Here is a 17,694-nt window from a genome sequence, read left to right as displayed (position 1 = left end):
CAACGCCAGCCTCCGGCCCACTCAGTCCGGGGTCAGAAGCCTTCCACCAATTCAGTGACGCAGCCCAGAAATCCAGGCTGCTATTCTACATATCATCACATAACAATAATTTCTTAAATTAACGCAGTTCACCCATCAAAATGTAAGCGCTTCTCAAAAACCCCTTGCCCATGTGTGTTGCCCATTTTTATGATAAGCAAACAGAGGCTCAGAAAGGTTATCACCTGAGGCCAAAAAAAACAAAACAAAGCAAAACAAAACACTTGGCATTTCAGCCAGGCAGCCTTGTTTCAACTGTTGGTGGGGACATTTTTCCTTTGTCATACTTGCATCTTCCACAGTAAGCTGCTTGATTCCTTTGCTGAATAGAAGAGGTGTCTTGAATTGACACAGACTTCACTTAAAAAGAATGTAATACCCACTGTCCTGTCCCAGTAACTATTGAAAAACCTTATGAATGGGCAAAAGTAATCAACACAAGTTGGTGATCCAGAGCTGGGATCCACTGGATCCTGAAGAATGGATTCCCCAGTGAGGCCAAAGAAAAAACAATTCTGAGCTGAGCCTCCCTCTTGGCTGGAAATACCAGCCCCAGGTGCTCCCATCTCACTGCCTCAGTCTGCAGTCTATGATTAGGGGCCCTAATGGCCTAATGCCTCCAATGTGGTGTTTAAACCAATAAGGCTTCAGAGAAGTTATGGTATGTTTAATAATGGCTTAATGACTACTTGTGAGATGCAAGGCTTCTGGTTCCTGTTTCCCTTGATTTATAGCCCAACTCCGGCTGAGGACAGCCAAGAAACCCCCTCTAAGCCCCCAGCGGAAGAGGGAGGTGTTCACACCAGGCCTCTTGGATTCCTTTAAAAATTGAGAATTCAAATGAAATACAAATGATGTTTGACTCCCCACCCCTCTGTGGTCTCTTGAGGCATTGGAAATTAAAAACAAACAAACAAACAAACAAAAAATGGTGTGACCCAGACTTAAGTACCCCTCAGCACACTGATGTGAGCAGGGTCCTAGGGCCCTGGGGTGTACTTCTTCCCATATCTTAGGTAGAGTGGGGGATGCTTCTCTTTTCAGAAATTCTACGCTACTGTGCTAGTCCTATGCTTCCTTTGGGTTGGAGAGACCCAACTCTTAGAAGACGTGATTCTAGCCTCACCTCCCTGCAAAATGGCAGGTCTGGGGCAGCAGAGCCCTGAGGTCTGAGCTGCAGGCAACCTGTCTCCGGTGGGTCTCCAGGTACTTCCAGGTCATTTGCCCACTGCAAGGCATTCTCCATGCCTGCCGTTCAAAGGCAAAAACCCTCTACATATTTCTTCACCTGCTCCAAAGGTAGCCTCTGCTGGCCTCTCTCCAGTCCTGAGCTGGCCCTGCTAGTCTCACTGTCTGCTCTAGCCCTGTCTCTGCTTCTGAAACCCACCAGGAATATACAGACAGACTCTGAGGATTGACTCCGTCCAACCTCCACAATTAGATGAGGACACCAACGGCTGCTTCAAGGTCCCCCAGCCAAGCAATGATAGTGCACAGGCCCCAGCTCCCCAGCCTCCATTCCCAGATCGGAGTTGTTTCTACACGACACTCCCAAGGACTCCTTTCCCGGTGAGAAACAAATCTCCACGGGAGGTGTTTTTTCTGGAGGCAATGGTTTCCCAGCTCCCAGCAAAGACTTAAGTGAAGTCCCAGCCCGTACCTGCCCCCAGCCTCTATCCCAGGCTGATGTCAGGAGACCAGGCCTACAAGTTGTTTTTTTTGTTGTTGCTTTTGCGGGGGTGGGAGTGGGGTTGGGGGGAGGAGTAGAGGGAAGGACTCTATGCCCGCCGAACTGCCTCACCCTTCTAGGGGTGAGAACCTCTAGACTGGGTATCAGGACCGAGGCTGTTGCTCTGAGCAAGGGACTCACCAAGATGGGCAGACAAAAGGTTCTTCTCCCCCTCTCCTCCAACTGCCTCAGATACGCGGGCTGGGGTGAATCAGGGGGCTCCCGGGCTCCGAGGGGTTAACCCGCGCGGGGCCGCACGTGACGTGGATGGTTCCAGCATTAAGTCAGAGGCGCTGGCCCCTCTCCTGTCCCCCGCCCCCCGCGGCGCACGCCGCTCCCGGGGGCTCTGCGCCCCCGCGCCCAGGTCCCTCCCCCTTGGCGGGCGCTCACAGGCCGCGCGGGCAGCGCGAGCCCCGGAGCCCCGGCGGCCTGTGCGCCCCGAGCCGGCATGGACACGGAGCGCTGCGCGCCTTTCGGCGTGGGGCCCGGGCCCGGCCCCTATGCGGCCGCGGGGGATGAGCCTCCGGGTGCCCAGGGGACCACCGTCGCTGCGCCTCACCTGCACCCCGCGCCGCCCCGCGGCCCGCGGCTGACCCGCTTTCCGGCCTGCGGGCCCCTGGAGCCCTACCTCCCAGAGCCGGCCAAGCCGCCGGCCAAGTACCTGCAGGACCTCGGGCCAGGCCCGGCGCTCAACGGCGGCCACTTCTACGAGGGCCCCGCGGAAGGTAACGCGCGGCGCGGATCGTAGCGCGCAGCCCGACCTGCTCCCCTTCCCTTCCCGGTCCGCCCCGGCCTCCCCGTTTCCCTCTCCCGCTCTCTTATTTCTCAACTTCATGACCCTCTCGCCCCGCGCGTGTCCAGGTTGGTCAAAGCCGGCGCGGCGCGGGAGGCAAAGCCATGCGTGCCTTTGGCGGCTGGAATGGAAGGCGGGAGGTAGAGAGAGGGTGGATCGGCGACGGCCCAGGGCCCAGTCGGACCCGAAGGCGGCCGGAGCAGGGAAGGAGAGCTCATGTTTGGCCGGAGTGGCGCTAGAACTGACACCGACCCAGAAGCCCGGAAGGGGCCCAGGGCCCAGGCGCCACACTGAGCCCTTGGCCTCGAGGCCGGGAGAAAAGCGCGGCTTTTTTTGTGTCTGGCGCCGCTTTCAGACCCCAAGCCTGGGACCAGACCCAGAATGTCCAAGCAGGGCTCCTCCGAGGGCTGCGGCCTGGCCTCTGCCGGCGTCTCTTCCCCAGGCCCAGCTTCCGCGGGAAAAGCGCTGCCTTCGAGTTAGGCGCTCTGCGGAATGGCCACAACTGGTCCCGAAGTGCCGGGGCCATGCTCAATATGGAATAACTGTGCTTTTATTTCTCAGACTAACCTGGCCTCCCCGTCGTTATGCACGGCGATGGCCACTCCTCTAGCAGTCTCGGCTTCGTCGCACTGGATCGTCACCGCTGGGCCGTCGGGAGCAGCCCCGGCGGCCCTAACCCCTGGGCGTCTCGGGCTCCTGGGCCGGTGCTCCGTGCGCTAAAGCCAGTTGGACCGCGCCACCTCCTGAGATCGCGCCTGAACGCCAGAGCCTGGCTGGCGTGTCCGCAACCCTTGCAGTGCCCGCTGCATGGGCGAACCTGTAGGAATCTTGGCGCCCGAGCCTGTCCCATCCGTGCTGCCACATCCCGCAGCTTAGGCCCAGAGCTGGAGCCTCCGAAATCCGTCCAACCCTCCTCTGCCCCGCTGACTCCTCCACCGAGTGACCAAGCAGCTCCGGCCTTTGCTCAGCCAGAGGTGGGAATGTGTAGGGGAGGGCAGGAGGTGTGTGTGGGTCAGCGGAGGAAATGAGTGAGGCCGCGGAGCTTCGTGTCTGTGCCCTTTGAAAGAGGCTCTCCTGATAAAAACCACAGTTGGGACTTAATGAGAAGCAGTTGGCCTGGCTCCTCTGATCCCAGCCAGAGGCGGCGGTCGCGCAGCGCCGACAGCACCGCCGGGGACAGGTACCCGGCCTGGCTGGGCGCGCGGCGTCGGTCAGGACCCACCCCGCGGGCCCTCGTCCCTGCTGGGCGCGCCGGATCCCGCAAGGACGGCGGGGCGCCAGGACCGGTCCGGCGCCGAGCAAACTGCGAAGTGCACTGGGGCAGAACCAGCGGGGGAGGAACGCAGCGACCGTCAGGGGTCCACAACGAAATTCGCGGAAAGAAAACTAAAGAGTAAACAACAACCAGTAAGAGGGAAAAGGAAATTGAACAAAGCAACGGATGAAAGAAGCGAAAACGAGAGGTAGAGGCAGTCGGCAAGCTGAGCAAGAACGGAAAGGAAAAAATGAAGAACGAAAAAACAAAACAAACAAACAAAAGCAACCGGAGATCGAACGAAGCGGGTAACTGGAGACGGAGGGAAAGGACGAAGAGCGTAGGAGCAGATAAAACGAAAGAAAAAAAGGGACGGCTTAAAAGACCAGAGTGAACACAAGTGGGAGAAGAAAATGAACGATTCAAGTTGAGCGGGGGGCAGGCCAAACGAAAAGGAGGCTCCGCGATTGCGAACAGAGCCTGGGAAGAGCCCCGGCCGCCGCTCGCCTCCAGGGTGCACGGACTGGAACTCCGCGGAAGGGCGGGCGCGCGGCCTGCGTCCCTGCGGCAGAGCCGGGAGGTTGGGGAGGAACGGCCCTGGGGCTCCGGCGGCACGGTCTACGTGGTGGGACGTGGCTGGCAAAGGGGGAACCCGCCTTATTTACCGGCTTTAAAAAGAACCGGCTCGGAGCGTTTCCAGTTCAGACCAGTGCGCGCGCAGCTGCGCCCCATCTGCGGCGCGATCTTGGCCGCGGCAGGGCAGTTGCAAGCCCCAGAGTCTGTCGCACCGCTCTCCTCTCCCGCCCTTGGAGAGCGCCCAGCCCTGCTCTGGACCCTGCCGAGTCCAGGCGGTGCCAGCCACCCTCGTGCCCTCTGCCTGTGCCTGCTCAGAGGCCCAGAGAGGTGCCGGGTCAGTCCTTCCTGCTCTGCCGGGGGCTGCGCAGTGTGTCCCCTCGTTTGGCTCCCTGACCTCGTAACGCGCCTGCCGCGGTGGAGGCTCGGAGCTGGTAACCATAAGCGCCGCGCTTCCCGGGCAGACCGTGGACCTTCCCTTCTCCCCACCCCGTTACCCCACGCCGAGGCCTCTAGGTCAAGGCTGGGAAACTGTAGGGAGAGCACCAGGCCCCGCTAGGGTCCTACACCCGGTGTTTATGTCCACGCCGGCTTTGGGTCTTCAGCCAGAGCTGCGGGAGCCCAGGCCTCAGAAAGCTCTGTGGGTCGCTTGGGAAACGGCGCGGGCGCGGAGCAAGGCTGCCGCGAAAGCTCAAAGCCGGGTGGTTGGCCCTGCGGCCTCAATGGACGCCTTCGGTGGGGGCAGTGGGGCTCCCGGTAGGCGGCCCAAGCAGTGCCGCTCCACTCCCGAGCAGCCGCAGGCGGGGCTCCGAGGCAGCCCCAGGGATGGGGGAATGCGACGAGCGAGAGCTCAATCAGGAACAGGGCTCCTTCGCCGCCCCAGAGGTCCCAGTCCTGGCTCCTGTCTCTCAGGCCCACGGACTGCTGTGGGAGTACTGCGCGGTGTGCAGGCCGTGGACACCGGGTGCCGGTCCCCAGACCCCTAGTCTCCCACATGAGCACTCTCCCCTAGCCGCCCCGTGTCTGCACGAGCTGCAAGTGACACTTACACACCGCCTGTACACACCTTAACCGTGCCGCCCAAGCCTTACAGCGCATCTTTCTCCTACAAGCTTAAATTCAGACTGCTCTGCCTTTCCTTGATGGCTGCCCTCCGCGCATCCCACCTCCATCTCTTTGATGAGCACCTGTCCTCAGGGGGCTGCTTGGTGTTCTATGAGGTGTGCCCTTGTTCTTCAAAGCGGGGCAGTGCCAGCCTCTCCCTGGAGTCCTCCAGGGAGATGGGGAAGGTTTCAGGGCCATGGCAGTGAGGAGGGAGTTCTCTGAGAGGTCTCCTCAGAGGGCTGTGGAATGGGCAGGCGTGGGGCCCAGTTGAGGCCAGTAGTCTTGGCCCTTTTGGGGGTAGTGATTCTGAGAAGTCCCACTGCACATTCATCCCTGACTCTGGCAGCTGGGCGGCTTACGGTCAGGAAGGCAAGTCCTAGGGTCCCAGATCTGGTCACTTCCTCTGGGCAGATCCTGTTGGGACAGACACTGAGGGCAAAAGAGGCAGAAGAGCAAGCCCCAGAGTTTTGGGGAGCCCTCTGCCGTGATGCCACTGCTCTCCTGGCCCCCATCCCTGAGCTACTCTCACCCTTTTCTCCCAGACACCAAGACACTTCCCTCTCAGGCCTGCTATGTATGGTGTGTGTCCTTTCAGGATCCCTGGTCACTTTCAGTTATTTGGTTCCACTTCCATGAGTCCTCCTTCCTAAATTCCTACCACATGGAATTACCCCTAGAACAAACAATAACAAAACATGTTGAGCAAGAATGGAAGCCAGGGGCCGGAGCTTTTTCTCCCTTGTGTTCCACCTGAGCTGTGAAGGAAACCTGGTGCTCAGGTTGTCTGCTCTGCACAGCCAAGGGCAGGCCTGACCTGACTTTCCCAGGCCTCCAGGACACAATGTGGAGCTTATTTCCCCGCCTGGGTGGTCCTGGGAGGTCCCAGACCACCTTCCAGCTGAGGGGCACCTTGCCCAACTTGTCCTCCCCACGCAGACAGGAACTCATCAGCCCCAGAACTCCAGAAGCCCATCTCTCCGGTCCCATCCTCCTCTGACTACAGCTGTGATCCTGACACCAAGCTCGGGGAAGAAATTGCCTCTTGGTGCCAGCTTGCTGGGCCTCCTGGGGGCCAGGCCCCCACTGGGGATGGGCCCAGGGCCAGGGAAGGGGCTGTGTAAGTCAGTGGGGCGTCTTTGTGGCGTCGCTGCTGCCATCTCTGCAGACTGTTGAGGGGAGATTTCAAGGCAGCGCTGCTGGGGGTCCTTGCCAGAGGGAGAGGGCGGGGCAATTAGGGTGACCTATTTTCACCATGTCCTGGTCCCGGCAGGGCTCCAACAAGCTTCCTGAGTGAGGGTTAGCACATTAGAATGGGGCTGCTGGGAACTGTTCCCAGTCTGCAATCGGGTCCCCTGTGCTTGTCAGAAACTCCTGGGGAGGAAGGGGGCAGATTCCTAGGAGAATGATGGGTTGGGGGCTGTGTCCTTTTTCCACATGAGTCACCCAACTCTCCTTCTCTGAGCATAGCCTGCGTCCTGCCTTTCTATAGCTGGAGCTTAAATCCTTGGCCAAACATCACAATTTTGGGAGGAATAAGACAATCCCTCTGGAAGCTTCTTGCCCTTTGTACCCCAGGGATGGGAGATTTGACATAGCCCTGAGACCTGGGCTGCAGAGAATGAGGCACAGCCAGACCAGCCACAGGTTGTGTGAGCGTCCCTGTCAGCATCTACATGGTGGGTACAAGGACATGGGGACCAAGGCCTGCAGAGTCAGACAAGGAGGCACTTCCTAGCAGGGGCAGGGAGATGTCAACCGCACCGTCCTCACCCCCTCCTACCGCCCACCCTTGCGCTAGGCCCTGCCATGGCGCCAATCCTGGCACCTCCACACACTGTGGGATGCATCACCACAGTGCACTTCCCCGAAATGAACCCCCTCCGGCCCCAGAGATCCGCCCAGACCACAGACAACATGGTTCCCCTGGGCCCCCTCCCCAGCTGGAGGCTCAGCAGACAGGCCTCCTAATGCCAGGCTCCCATGGCGGGTGGCTGCTGGGAGGAAGGAAAGAAAAAGGAAGGGCGAGGCGGGGACTGAGGCGTCAATATTTCCTCCCCTCCCTCCATTCCACCCACAAAACCCCTGGTTGGGTTTCCATCCTCCTTTTTGTGTTTCCATTGCAGCTGAGGAGAAGGCCTCCAAAGCTGCCAGCTTCCCCCCGCTGCCCTTGGACTGCCGAGGGGGCCCCAGAGACGGACCCTCTAACTTACAAGGCTCCCCAGGCCCTTGCCTGGCCAGCCTGCGTGTCCCTCTGTCCCCGGGACTCCCTGATTCCATGGAGTTGGCCAAGAACAAGAGCAAGAAGCGCCGTAACCGCACGACCTTCAGCACATTCCAGCTGGAGGAGCTGGAGAAAGTCTTCCAGAAAACCCACTACCCTGACGTCTATGCCCGGGAGCAGCTGGCCCTGCGCACGGACCTAACCGAGGCCCGGGTACAGGTGAGGGCACCCCAGGCGCAGGGCTCTCTGGCTACCTTGACCACCCAGACTTCTGGCCAGGCCATGGCAGGGCTGGGAGAGGTGGGCACGAGCGCCACACACAGCTGCCTTTCCCAGGTGCCTGTCCCCAGTCTGCCGCTCCTGAGCGCGCCCTCCATGCTCAGCTCTGCTGTGGCCATAGGCTTGCAGCCCAATCGGAGGCTTGTGCAGAGGTCGGGGGTGACGGCCTCTGGGCATCAAAAGACCTGTGTGGGAGCTTGAGCTCTGCCACTTAGTGGCTCTCCAGGTGATTTGGGGCACACCATTGAATCTCTTAGTGTTGGTTTCCCAACGTGGGAAGAGAGAATGGTAGTGCTACCTACTTAGGAAGGAGCTTTGAGGCGCACAGAGGGGGCAGTGGATGTGGAAGCAGTGAAATTCTGAACGCGTATCAGGAATGCTCCCCAGGTGGCTGCCAAGAATGGGGGATCCCCACTGGGTGGGGAAGGGTTCTCAGCCTCAGTGATACTCAAAGCTACCCCGAGGCAGCAACCTTCATGTTCTGCCAACTCCCAGACCCTGGCAGGAGAGTCTGACCAGGAACCTCTCCCCACCCAGCAAATTCTCCCCAGTGGAAATCAGATATCAGGCTTCTGGATGGGGCTGTGACCAGCTTCATGAAGGGTGGAGCCCACCCTGTGGGGATGCAGGTGGGGGATGGTGGGGTGCTGGGAACAGGGGAGAGAGAGAAGGGAAGGGAAATGCGTGTCCGAGGAATGTTAGAAGTGAGAATGAACTTGAAGAAGGCAAGCAGGGGGTGGGGTGGGAAGGAAGGAGTCTGGCTCAAGAGGAAGGCGGTCACTGTTGCCTGTTATGAACTGGCTTGGTACACAACCGAGCAGGAGGCCCTGGGAGAGGGGTAGGTGTGCACTTCTCCGGAAAGGTGAGGAGGTGACTTCTGGGTTGAGAAGACTTGGCAGGTAGGGGCAGAGCTCCTGCTGTCATACCCTGCGTAGGATTTCTCCATGGGGACTGGCAGGGCCAGTCTGTAAAGAGGCTGGCTGCCATCCAGCAGAGAAGGAACTGCCGCTGGATTCCACAAAGGACCTGAGGGGCCTGGGCTGTTTCCCCTTCTCTGCTGAGTCCTCCTGCTTCCATGTTCCACCCAGGGGACACCCAAAACAGACTTCTAGGACTGTCCCCCTGGACTCCCCAGGGCCTGAGGCCATCAGGGTGAGATGGCCAGCATCACAACAACCCCAGATTATATATACCATGGAAGTTCCAGACGTCAAGTCTCCAGGGGCCTCAGCAAGCCTGTGGGCTGGGGTTTGACAGCTACTTCTATGGGGCTGTTCGGGGAAATGGACCACACTTCCCTACTCCTCTCCTGGGCCTTTTTTCCTTTCTCTTTCTAAATTTTATTGGGGAGTATTGGGGAACAGTGTGTTTCTCCAGGGCCCATCAGCTCCAAGTCGCTGTCCTTCAATCTAGTTGTGAAGGGTGCAGCTCAGCTCCAAGTCCAGTCGCCGTTTTCAATTTTAGTTGCAGGGGGCGCAGCCCACCATCCCATGTGGGCATTGAACTGGCAACCTTGTTGTTGAGAGCTCGTGCTCTAACCAACTGAGCCATCCGGCTGCCCCTCTCTTGGGCCTTTTCAACCCTGGAATTGTGCAAGGGTAGCCACAGGGCCTCCAGACCTAGTCCAGAAGCTTCTCCAATGACTGAGCACCTAGAGTAGGGATATTTTCTCTGACCGGAGCATGACACCCACCCAAAGGCCCTGCCCCATGGAGAGGAACAAGGCCACACACAGGACAATGCAGAGGGGAGGTCCAGAGTGCAGGCCTGCAGTGGGGACTCTAGGAGAATGGATGGTGACAGGGAATTCCCAGTCATCAGCTTCACTGGCTCCAGGGCCTTCACTGCCTGCAGGGACAGGAGAGTGGAGGAAGGAAGGTCAGGCAGCCTGCAGGTGGGGCGGCCCTTCCCTGGGCTGTCCCAGGGCTATAGTGGGATCTCTGCAACCTGAGGCAGAGGGTGGGGGTTGCACCCAGCTTCTTACCTCAGGGCCTAACCTGTCTGCGTGAGTAGGAAGGACCATGGGAGAATGGGAGGGGCTGCGGAGGGCTTACTTTTACACACGCACACACAGCGCCTTCTGTTGTGGCTCCCAGCTAGTTCCCTGGGAAGCAGGGCGACAGTTTGGCTTGGTTTGGTTTTGATATTGCCAATGTCTAGCCTAGAGCCTGACACGTAAATATTTATTAAATGATAGAAATGCAAATGCATATACCAGTTCATATGAATGTAACAGTCCTGAGGCATATACCCAGTGACTATGCATCACGGATACGTACACAGATGTGCACAGCGCACAATACACCACCCCCAGCTGCCAGGAGCTCACAAATCAATGAGAGAGAGACTCCAAAACATGGTGGTGGTAACAGGATGTGGTAAGTACAGGGGAGATTCTGCGTTATCCTGGAGCCCAGTAGAGGGTGCCCAGCTCAGATGTGTGCGGGTTAAGGAGACGGGGGACAGGGGACAGGTAACTCAGGCAGGGAAAACCTGGGCAAAGACAGGAAGGAGCAAAGTAGCAGTGTTTAAAAGGTCAGCTGGGTGGAGGCAGCTAGGAAGAATGAAGCGGTGAAAGCTGCGGAGAGGGCCAGGGCCCAGGACCAAGGGGCCTGGCTGAAAAGCTGGGCTCTGAGCTGAGGTCTTCAGGAGGCCACTGAGAGTTTAAGCAGGGCAAGGACCTGAACAGAAATATCTTTAAGGTTCTTCAGATGCCATGAGGTGGGTGATTGGAAAAGATGAAGTGGGGGCTGGACACCCAACATATGTGACTGGGACACTTAGGAAGTGTCCAGTGCCTCCAAGGCCATGCACACCCATGGCACTGACCAGACACAGTCAGGCTGGAGAACGAGAGTGACTTCCCCACTGGGGTGAGAGGCAGGACGTGGGGTTAATAAGCCTGCTCCAGCCCGGGCCTCTCCGAGGCTCCATCCCAGGCCACTTGGGCCCCGAGAAGGGTGGATTTACAAGCTTCTGCAGCTCCAGACTCAAGATTCTCCAGCCTGGAGCCAGCTCCCCGCCCTGTATGACCCAACCACCACCTCTCCCCAGCAGGCTCCACTCCTCAGGGCCACTGTATCACCCCCTCAACCTCTCCCCTCTGCCCCCTTCAGGTCTGGTTCCAGAACCGCAGAGCCAAGTGGCGGAAGCGGGAGCGTTATGGGAAGATCCAGGAGGGGCGGAACCCCTTCACGTCTGCCTATGACATCTCTGTGCTGCCCCGAACGGACAGCCATCCCCAGGTGAGACCCCACCCCGCCGTGAGTCTGGGCCTGACTCAACACGTCAACGAGAATGTGACTTCTGGCTCCAGGAAACCTGGAACAGCATTGGGCCCTGTGTGACTGTGGGCAAATCACTTCTTTCTCTGCTCACGGGGGCTCTTACCCGTCTCCTCAGTGATGTAGGCAAAGCAGCTGACACAAAGGAATCACCAAGGAAAATCTCATTATGAGAAGCAGTGGCAGAGGCCTCCTGAGATGCCACTGCCAGTGTTAGGGTATTGGGGAGCTAATTCTAGACCTGGGCCAAATGGAGCTTTCTCGGAAAGTGTCTACAGCCCTTAGAGCAAAGAGAGAGCCCCTAGGTAAGGAGACAGCCCCTGGGGCTACTGATTCATGGGCCTGCTTTCTCTCTTTTCAGCTGCAGAACTCCCTGTGGCCCAGCCCAGGGTCGGGGAGCCCCACTGGCCCTTGCCTCGTGTCTCCAGAGGGCATCCCCTCCCCATGCATGTCTCCGTATTCTCACTCACATGGGAACGTGGCTGGCTTCATGGGGGTGCCAGCCTCCCCTGGAGGCCACCCAGGCATCTACTCCATCCACAGCTTTTCCCCTGCTCTGGGGGGCCACGGCTTTGAGCCCTCTCCGGATGGCGACTACAAGTCTCCAAGCCTCGTCTCGCTCAGGGTGAGGCCCAAGGAGCCACCCAGCCTGCTGAACTGGACCACGTGATCAGATGTGTGGACACGCAGACTAAGTTTCCACCCCTTTTCCCGTTCCCAGCTGTTCCTACCCCACGCCGGCCTGGATACCAGAGAGGACACACCTGTGCCTCCAAGCCCCAAGTGGTTCCCTGAGGCCAGGCAGAGCAGCTGGGACTCTCAGCTTCCTGCTGATTCTTTTCCCTTAGAATAAGGCAGGGCTGCCCAGTAGAAAGGGGCTTCGAAGCTGGTTGGACACCTCCTACCACACACTGGGTTCCCTCACCCAAATGCTGGGCTGGAGGGAGGAAGATACTGCCTTGCTTTTTTCAGACTTCGTCCAAGTGTCACTGTCATCCTTCCAGCTGAAACGGATTAGTTGGCTCCTCATTCAGGAAACCCAGGAAAATGGGAGGAGAAGTACACAGAGAGGAGCAACTTGTGACTTCGGGGAAACCAGTCTCATATGACCATGTAGGGTGGCCTCACTTCCCCATCCCACCACCAGGGGGCGTGCACCCAGCGTCTGGTGCAGACAAGGGCCTGGAAGATGGAGTTCAGTGTCAAGGGTTCCCAGATCTCCCTGCTCCAGCCATCCCTTACTTCTCCCCTGTGTCCCCTCCCCCAACATGCTATGGAGTCCTCTCCCCCCTCAAACGGGGCAGAAATTTCACCAGCAACCACCAGATATGGGGTTCTCTTCCATGGGGTCAGGCCAGAGCCATGCCATGGAAAACCGTAGGCTCCCTTGGTCTACTCATTGGACGTTGGTAAGAATAAAATAGATTTCCACAGACTCGGAGGCCCTGAGATCCTGACCTCCACTTGTGTAAAGATGCTTTTGTAAAAAAAAGTGTGCTGCCCAGCATAATAATAAAGGTGGCAGTACTTTTCAGACCTGGTGATTGCGTATCCTCAGGGTTTGACCCTTGGTTGCTCTGAGGCTGGTCTGTGAGCAGGGTCCAGGCTGGGCCAGGCCCTCCGGAGAGGCCTTCAGGGATCCTGGAGCCTAGAGGAAGGTGAGCCTGCAGCAGAGCCCTCAAGGTTGATGCATGCCATGCCTGGACCTGTCACCTGCCAAGGTTTCTGTGGCTTTGGCTAGTGCAGGAGGCGGGACAGAGAGCCCAGCTCTAGGGTTGCTGGGCTCATTTAGAAGGGTAAATTGGGGGTAGGAAGGGGAGTGAGAAAGCTGAGATAAGCTTGTGGCTGAATTGACAGTGGAAGGGAGGCGGAATGGCAGACTAGGGAGCCCACTGAGGACTTTGAGCTCTCCTGGGCCAGGACCCCAGAGCTGTGGGGGTAGGGCAGCTCCCAGACACCCCAGGAGCCTGTCTGAGCTGCGGGGCAGAGACGAAAGCCAGGACTCTTTCTTGTGGTTTCAGAGTATTACCCATTCTATCCTTCATCCCCACTTTCTGCCTTATCTCCGCAGCCTGGAAGGCAGGAAAAAGCAGTCCTGCCCGCCCACCCTCCCCGTAAATACCACCACATTGCTCAGAGGGCTCAGCCTCAGCTAGCAGCCCAGCCACCCCGACCCTGTGCCTCCTCTTCCAGGCTCAGAGAAAGCCAAGGACATACAGACACCAGTGCAGGGCTTCTCCGCAAAGGGAGCAACTCCCCATCAGGTCACATCTTCCCACCAAGAGAGTCGCTGTGACAAGGCTCCAACGTTCCCCCAGAGAAAGCCAGTGTCCTCTTCATTCTGGGCCTGGCTTCCAGCGATTTCTCTCCTCTCAGTCCTGACGCTGGCTCTGAGGTCCAGGCAAGCCCTCTGTCCGGCAGGAAGGGAAGAGTCCAAGTGGGAGGCAGGGGCAGCCCCACTACCTCTGATGAGCAGAACCACCTCCACCAGCTGGTCCATGATGAACCGGGGCATAAACCCACTTTTCTGAGCCCAGGGCTAAGACCACTGTACTGGAGGTTTCTTCACACAAGAGAGGTCAGCAAACTGTTGGACTTTCTGTCCTACAAAGTCAGAGAGAGAGAGAGAGAGAGAGAGAGTAGTTTGTTTTACAAATACTGATTGAGCACCCACTCTGTACCAGGCATTGTGCTGGTGCCAGAGATAGAGCAATTGTCAAGAAAATCATGACTCCCTCTGTCTCACAGCTTAGGAGAAGAGGGAGGGAGGGAAGAGGAAAGGGATCTGGGAATGCAAAGGAAGCAGAAGTAGGGAAAAAACAGACAACAGAAGAAAACAGAGTCCGAGATCCCTGCAGCCAGAATAGGAGCGGCTGGCAGAGGCCAGGAGGGCCCCCGTGGGGGAGGGAGGCCTGGTGGGGGAGGGCACAGGGAGGCCGGAGACCAGCTACTGGCTCCCATCCAGGGGCATCTGCCCACAGCTCATATTTTTCTGTCCAGTGACAGCTAAATGAAGGGAAAGCTAACTTTACAACCGTCCGCTTCACACATAATGAATATGAATGGGCATCCCGGAGTCTGTTCCCTGGGATTATCTGTGAGCTGACGGGTTCTCCCACTGACTGGGCCATCCCAGCCTGCCTGTCCCCTGGCTGGGACACAGGCTGCCCTTCCACCTGCTTCCCATTAGCCATCTTCCCAACCCCCCTGCTCCACACCCTAGGCGGCTCTCCGCTAAGTCTCCAGATGCCCCTGCCCCAGCCTCACTCCAGAGGCGACCTCCGTCCTCAGCCTAGGCTGTGTTGTCCTGAGGCCAGGCTGGGGCTCTGGTCACCCCTTCTGGAAAAGGAAAGGGGCAGTGGCACCCCCTGGAATCCCAACTTGAAGAAACTTGCTAAGTTCAGTCTCCCTTTGCTAAGGCTCGTCTCTACCCCACGGAGGCCCACAGAGAAGCCCCCAAATCTTGGCCCTGGCAGGGAGGTGCAGACACTAGGCCCAGAGTGGAGGGCCCCAGCCAGCAGGTTTTTCAGTCCCGGCTTCTAGCAGCCTCAGTCTGGCACCGGGAAATGCTTCTCATTAGGGGCATTCAATCTTCCTTCCCCACCTCCCCCAATCATTTACACATCAACCTGAATTACAGCTCTGAAGTGCAGACCCTCTGCAGCCCCAGACAGGATCCGTGTTCAGCATCGCCAGATCGCCAGGAACCGGGCTCTTCCTGTATCAGGCAGAGGTGTCCGTACCTCACCCCTGCCCCAGCCTCTGCCCTAGTCTCATCCTGCCCATTTTCACCAGGGGGACAATGAGCACAAAGCATCTGCTCTAGGAGCCCTTGTTCCGGAGGCTGGGGCCCCCTCCTTTCCCACTCCTCAGCTGCAGACTCCCCCCACCCAGTCTCTTCTCCAGTAGGAGGGCACTGGCTAGGACCAGGGGGACCTGTGTGGCCCTACAGATGTCTATCTCCGTACCTACCTAGCCCATTGCTGCTCTTATTTGCTTTTATGGCCGTCTCCCTATCAGCTGCAAGCTCGTCAAGTAAAGTGAGAGTGTGGTGTCCTATTCACCTGGACACTGGGGCACCTAGAATGGGACCTGGCCCATAACAGGCATTCAAGGTGTGATGGCAGGGGGTTGGGTGACTGGCGGACTCTTTTTAGAGGCTGCTGTATTCAGAGCAGTGAGCTAAGGATGAGTGATACAAAAAGGCCCAAGACATCTTTCTGGTTCTTAAAGGGGGTCTCTGTTTCCCAGGGGACACAGGAAATGGATGCAAATTCATAGAAGGTTAGAGTTGGAAGGGCCATTAGCAATACTAAGAATAGCTGCCCTTTATTAGTTGTGTTGTTTCTTGTCAGCCAGGTATGTAGGTCCATTTTCCATTATCTTAATTCAGGCCTCGTAGCCACCTTGCTGTTATTAAACCATTTTTACAGTGGAGTCAATGGACACTTAGAGCTTGATGGGCTCGAGGTGTCTCGGTGAGTAATGTCACAGCCTGGACTGAATGTCAGGGCTGTCTCACTCCCAGAGGGTGCTTGTTTTATAGCCAGGAGGCTGAGGCTAACTCTGCCAAGTGCCAAGTGAAGGGCACAGCTACTGCTTCTCTGAGCAGTCAGCACTTTATAGAAGACAGACAGGAAGCCCACCTCCCAGGAGATAAACCTAACAGGTATGGCAGAGGCAGCCACACAAGTCCTCTGGGACCTGGGAGAGAAAGACATTCAGGATCTAACAGAAAGGGAAGAAAAGGTAACAGCAACAGCTCCGGAGTGACCTGGAGTGGGGCAGCTGAGGCCAGACCAGTGCCAAGCTTGGGTGGCCAGTTAGAGCCTAAAGCAACTGCCATCGGCCAAGAGGCTTCCCGCCAGGGACCACGCTTGAGCAAATATTAAGTCCTGACTAAGGTGAATAAATGAGCCCAGGAATGCTCTGGTGGTGCGTGCTGGGGAATAACAATGATTAATAGGAAAGGGTGTGTGTGGGGGTAGAACACACACACACATTGTGAGCAGAGACCTGGCTTTGCATCTGGGCTCTGGCTTTCGTTATTCTGCGACCTTGGGCAAGTTCTTTACCCTTTCTGTGCCAGTTTCTCATCTGCAAAATAGGTATTGCAATAATATTACCGTTTAGGTTATTATAAACAATAAGACATCACACACCAAGTGCGTAGAGCAGTGGCTGCCACACAGTAAACATTCAACAGTTGTAAAACGCTGGCTACTGCGTAGAAAATGAGCTTTCAGGAAGCATCAATATTGGCCCTGCGGCCCAGTTGGCACCCAGTAAGTGGTAACTTTTTTTTTTTTTTTAATTTTTATTAGTTTTAAGTGTGTTTTTCCAGGACCCATCAGCTCCAAGTCAAGCAGTTGTTTCAATCTAGTTGTGGAGGGCGGGTAACTCTTTTGATTAATGAGGGACAGTCCCCATCCTCAGTGATACAGTGACAGGGTAATCCATCCCTCAGTGGACGGAAGGACCTCTGGGCCCTGAGCCTGGTTAGCAATAATCAACTTTTGTGTAACTCAACCATTTACAAAAGGCCTTCACGTACCCTGCCCATCTTATGACCCAGATGAAATGTAAAGCCACAGAGACTGGGTGGCCACTTGCTCCAAAGGGTATTTTGGTATGAAGACCTGGGTTCAGATGGCCAATATGCCACGAGCACACACTCAATGATAAGGCTTGTCCCCTCCCAACTGGCCATGGGCCTACAGACATAGGGATCCCCTGGCCAGGCTCTGCGGCCCTTGCAGCTTTAATATTCTGTGTTCTTTTTTACACAGATTTATGTATAGTTACAGACCTTGGCAAACTAAGAGGAAAAATGGCACCTCTGGTTAAGGGCATCATCAGAGATTGGGGAAATCAAAAAAGGGGACTGAGAACAAAGCCTCAGGCAGGCAGGTTCAGTGGCAGCCTGCCTGGTGGAGTAAGAACGTAAAAATCCACCTTATGCAAACTGAAACCTCGAGATACGCGTACATACTTCCTATAGGTCCTGGCAAGAAACAGCAGAAAATCCATCATGCACACAAGACTTGTATCACATTTCCTTGTCCTGTACACGTTACTTTGGGGCAAAACACCAGTCAGTCGCAGGGACTTCCCATCTCACAGGCTGTGTGACTTGCTTCAGTGCACTGCTGGCCTCCACCCCTGCTGCTCCTCGCCACGCTGTCACATCAAGGCCTGGCCCAGAAACCCACCTCAGGGCCTGGACCGGGACTAAGCAGGGCCCAGGCCAGGCAGACACTGCACAGAACCAACACAGGGGAGATTGCCCCAGAATCTGCTACCTTTCTAAGTCAAGACCTCTTGGAGACGTAAAACCCATACACATGGCCTACAGGTAAGATAAGGGAACTTCAAGAGGTTCTGAAAAGGAAACACTTCTTTTACCAGCGTCAGAAT

The 17,694-nt window shown here is 57.0% G+C and overlaps 1 protein-coding gene across 1 annotated transcript; it reads left to right on the top strand.

Moving 5' to 3' along the window:
• The first annotated feature begins 1,872 nt into the window (after positions 1-1,872).
• ALX3 (ALX homeobox 3) lies at positions 1,873-12,794 on the top strand. The gene is made up of 4 exons (XM_019730571.2): positions 1,873-2,493; positions 7,617-7,933; positions 11,110-11,238; positions 11,639-12,794. The coding sequence occupies exons 1-4, from the start codon at positions 2,217-2,219 to the stop codon at positions 11,945-11,947; spliced, it is 1,032 nt and encodes a 343-aa protein (XP_019586130.2). The 5' UTR covers positions 1,873-2,216; the 3' UTR covers positions 11,948-12,794.
• The last annotated feature ends 4,900 nt before the right edge of the window (positions 12,795-17,694 follow it).

This window comes from Rhinolophus sinicus, linkage group LG14, assembly GCF_036562045.2.
Source record: "Rhinolophus sinicus isolate RSC01 linkage group LG14, ASM3656204v1, whole genome shotgun sequence".
NCBI classification, from domain to species: domain Eukaryota; kingdom Metazoa; phylum Chordata; class Mammalia; order Chiroptera; family Rhinolophidae; genus Rhinolophus; species Rhinolophus sinicus.
The sequence above is the reverse complement of the archived record's forward strand: the minus strand, read 5'-3'. Positions and strand labels throughout refer to the sequence as shown.

Bases quoted from the DNA above. Each gene is read 5' to 3' on its own strand.
- ALX3 (XM_019730571.2), top strand. From the start codon at position 2,217: ATGGACACGGAGCGCTGCGCGCCTTTCGGCGTGGGGCCCGGGCCCGGC. The intron at 7,934-11,109 runs GTGAGGGCACCC...TGCCCCCTTCAG, and splicing joins TAACCGAGGCCCGGGTACAG to GTCTGGTTCCAGAACCGCAG. The intron at 11,239-11,638 runs GTGAGACCCCAC...CTCTCTTTTCAG, and splicing joins GAACGGACAGCCATCCCCAG to CTGCAGAACTCCCTGTGGCC.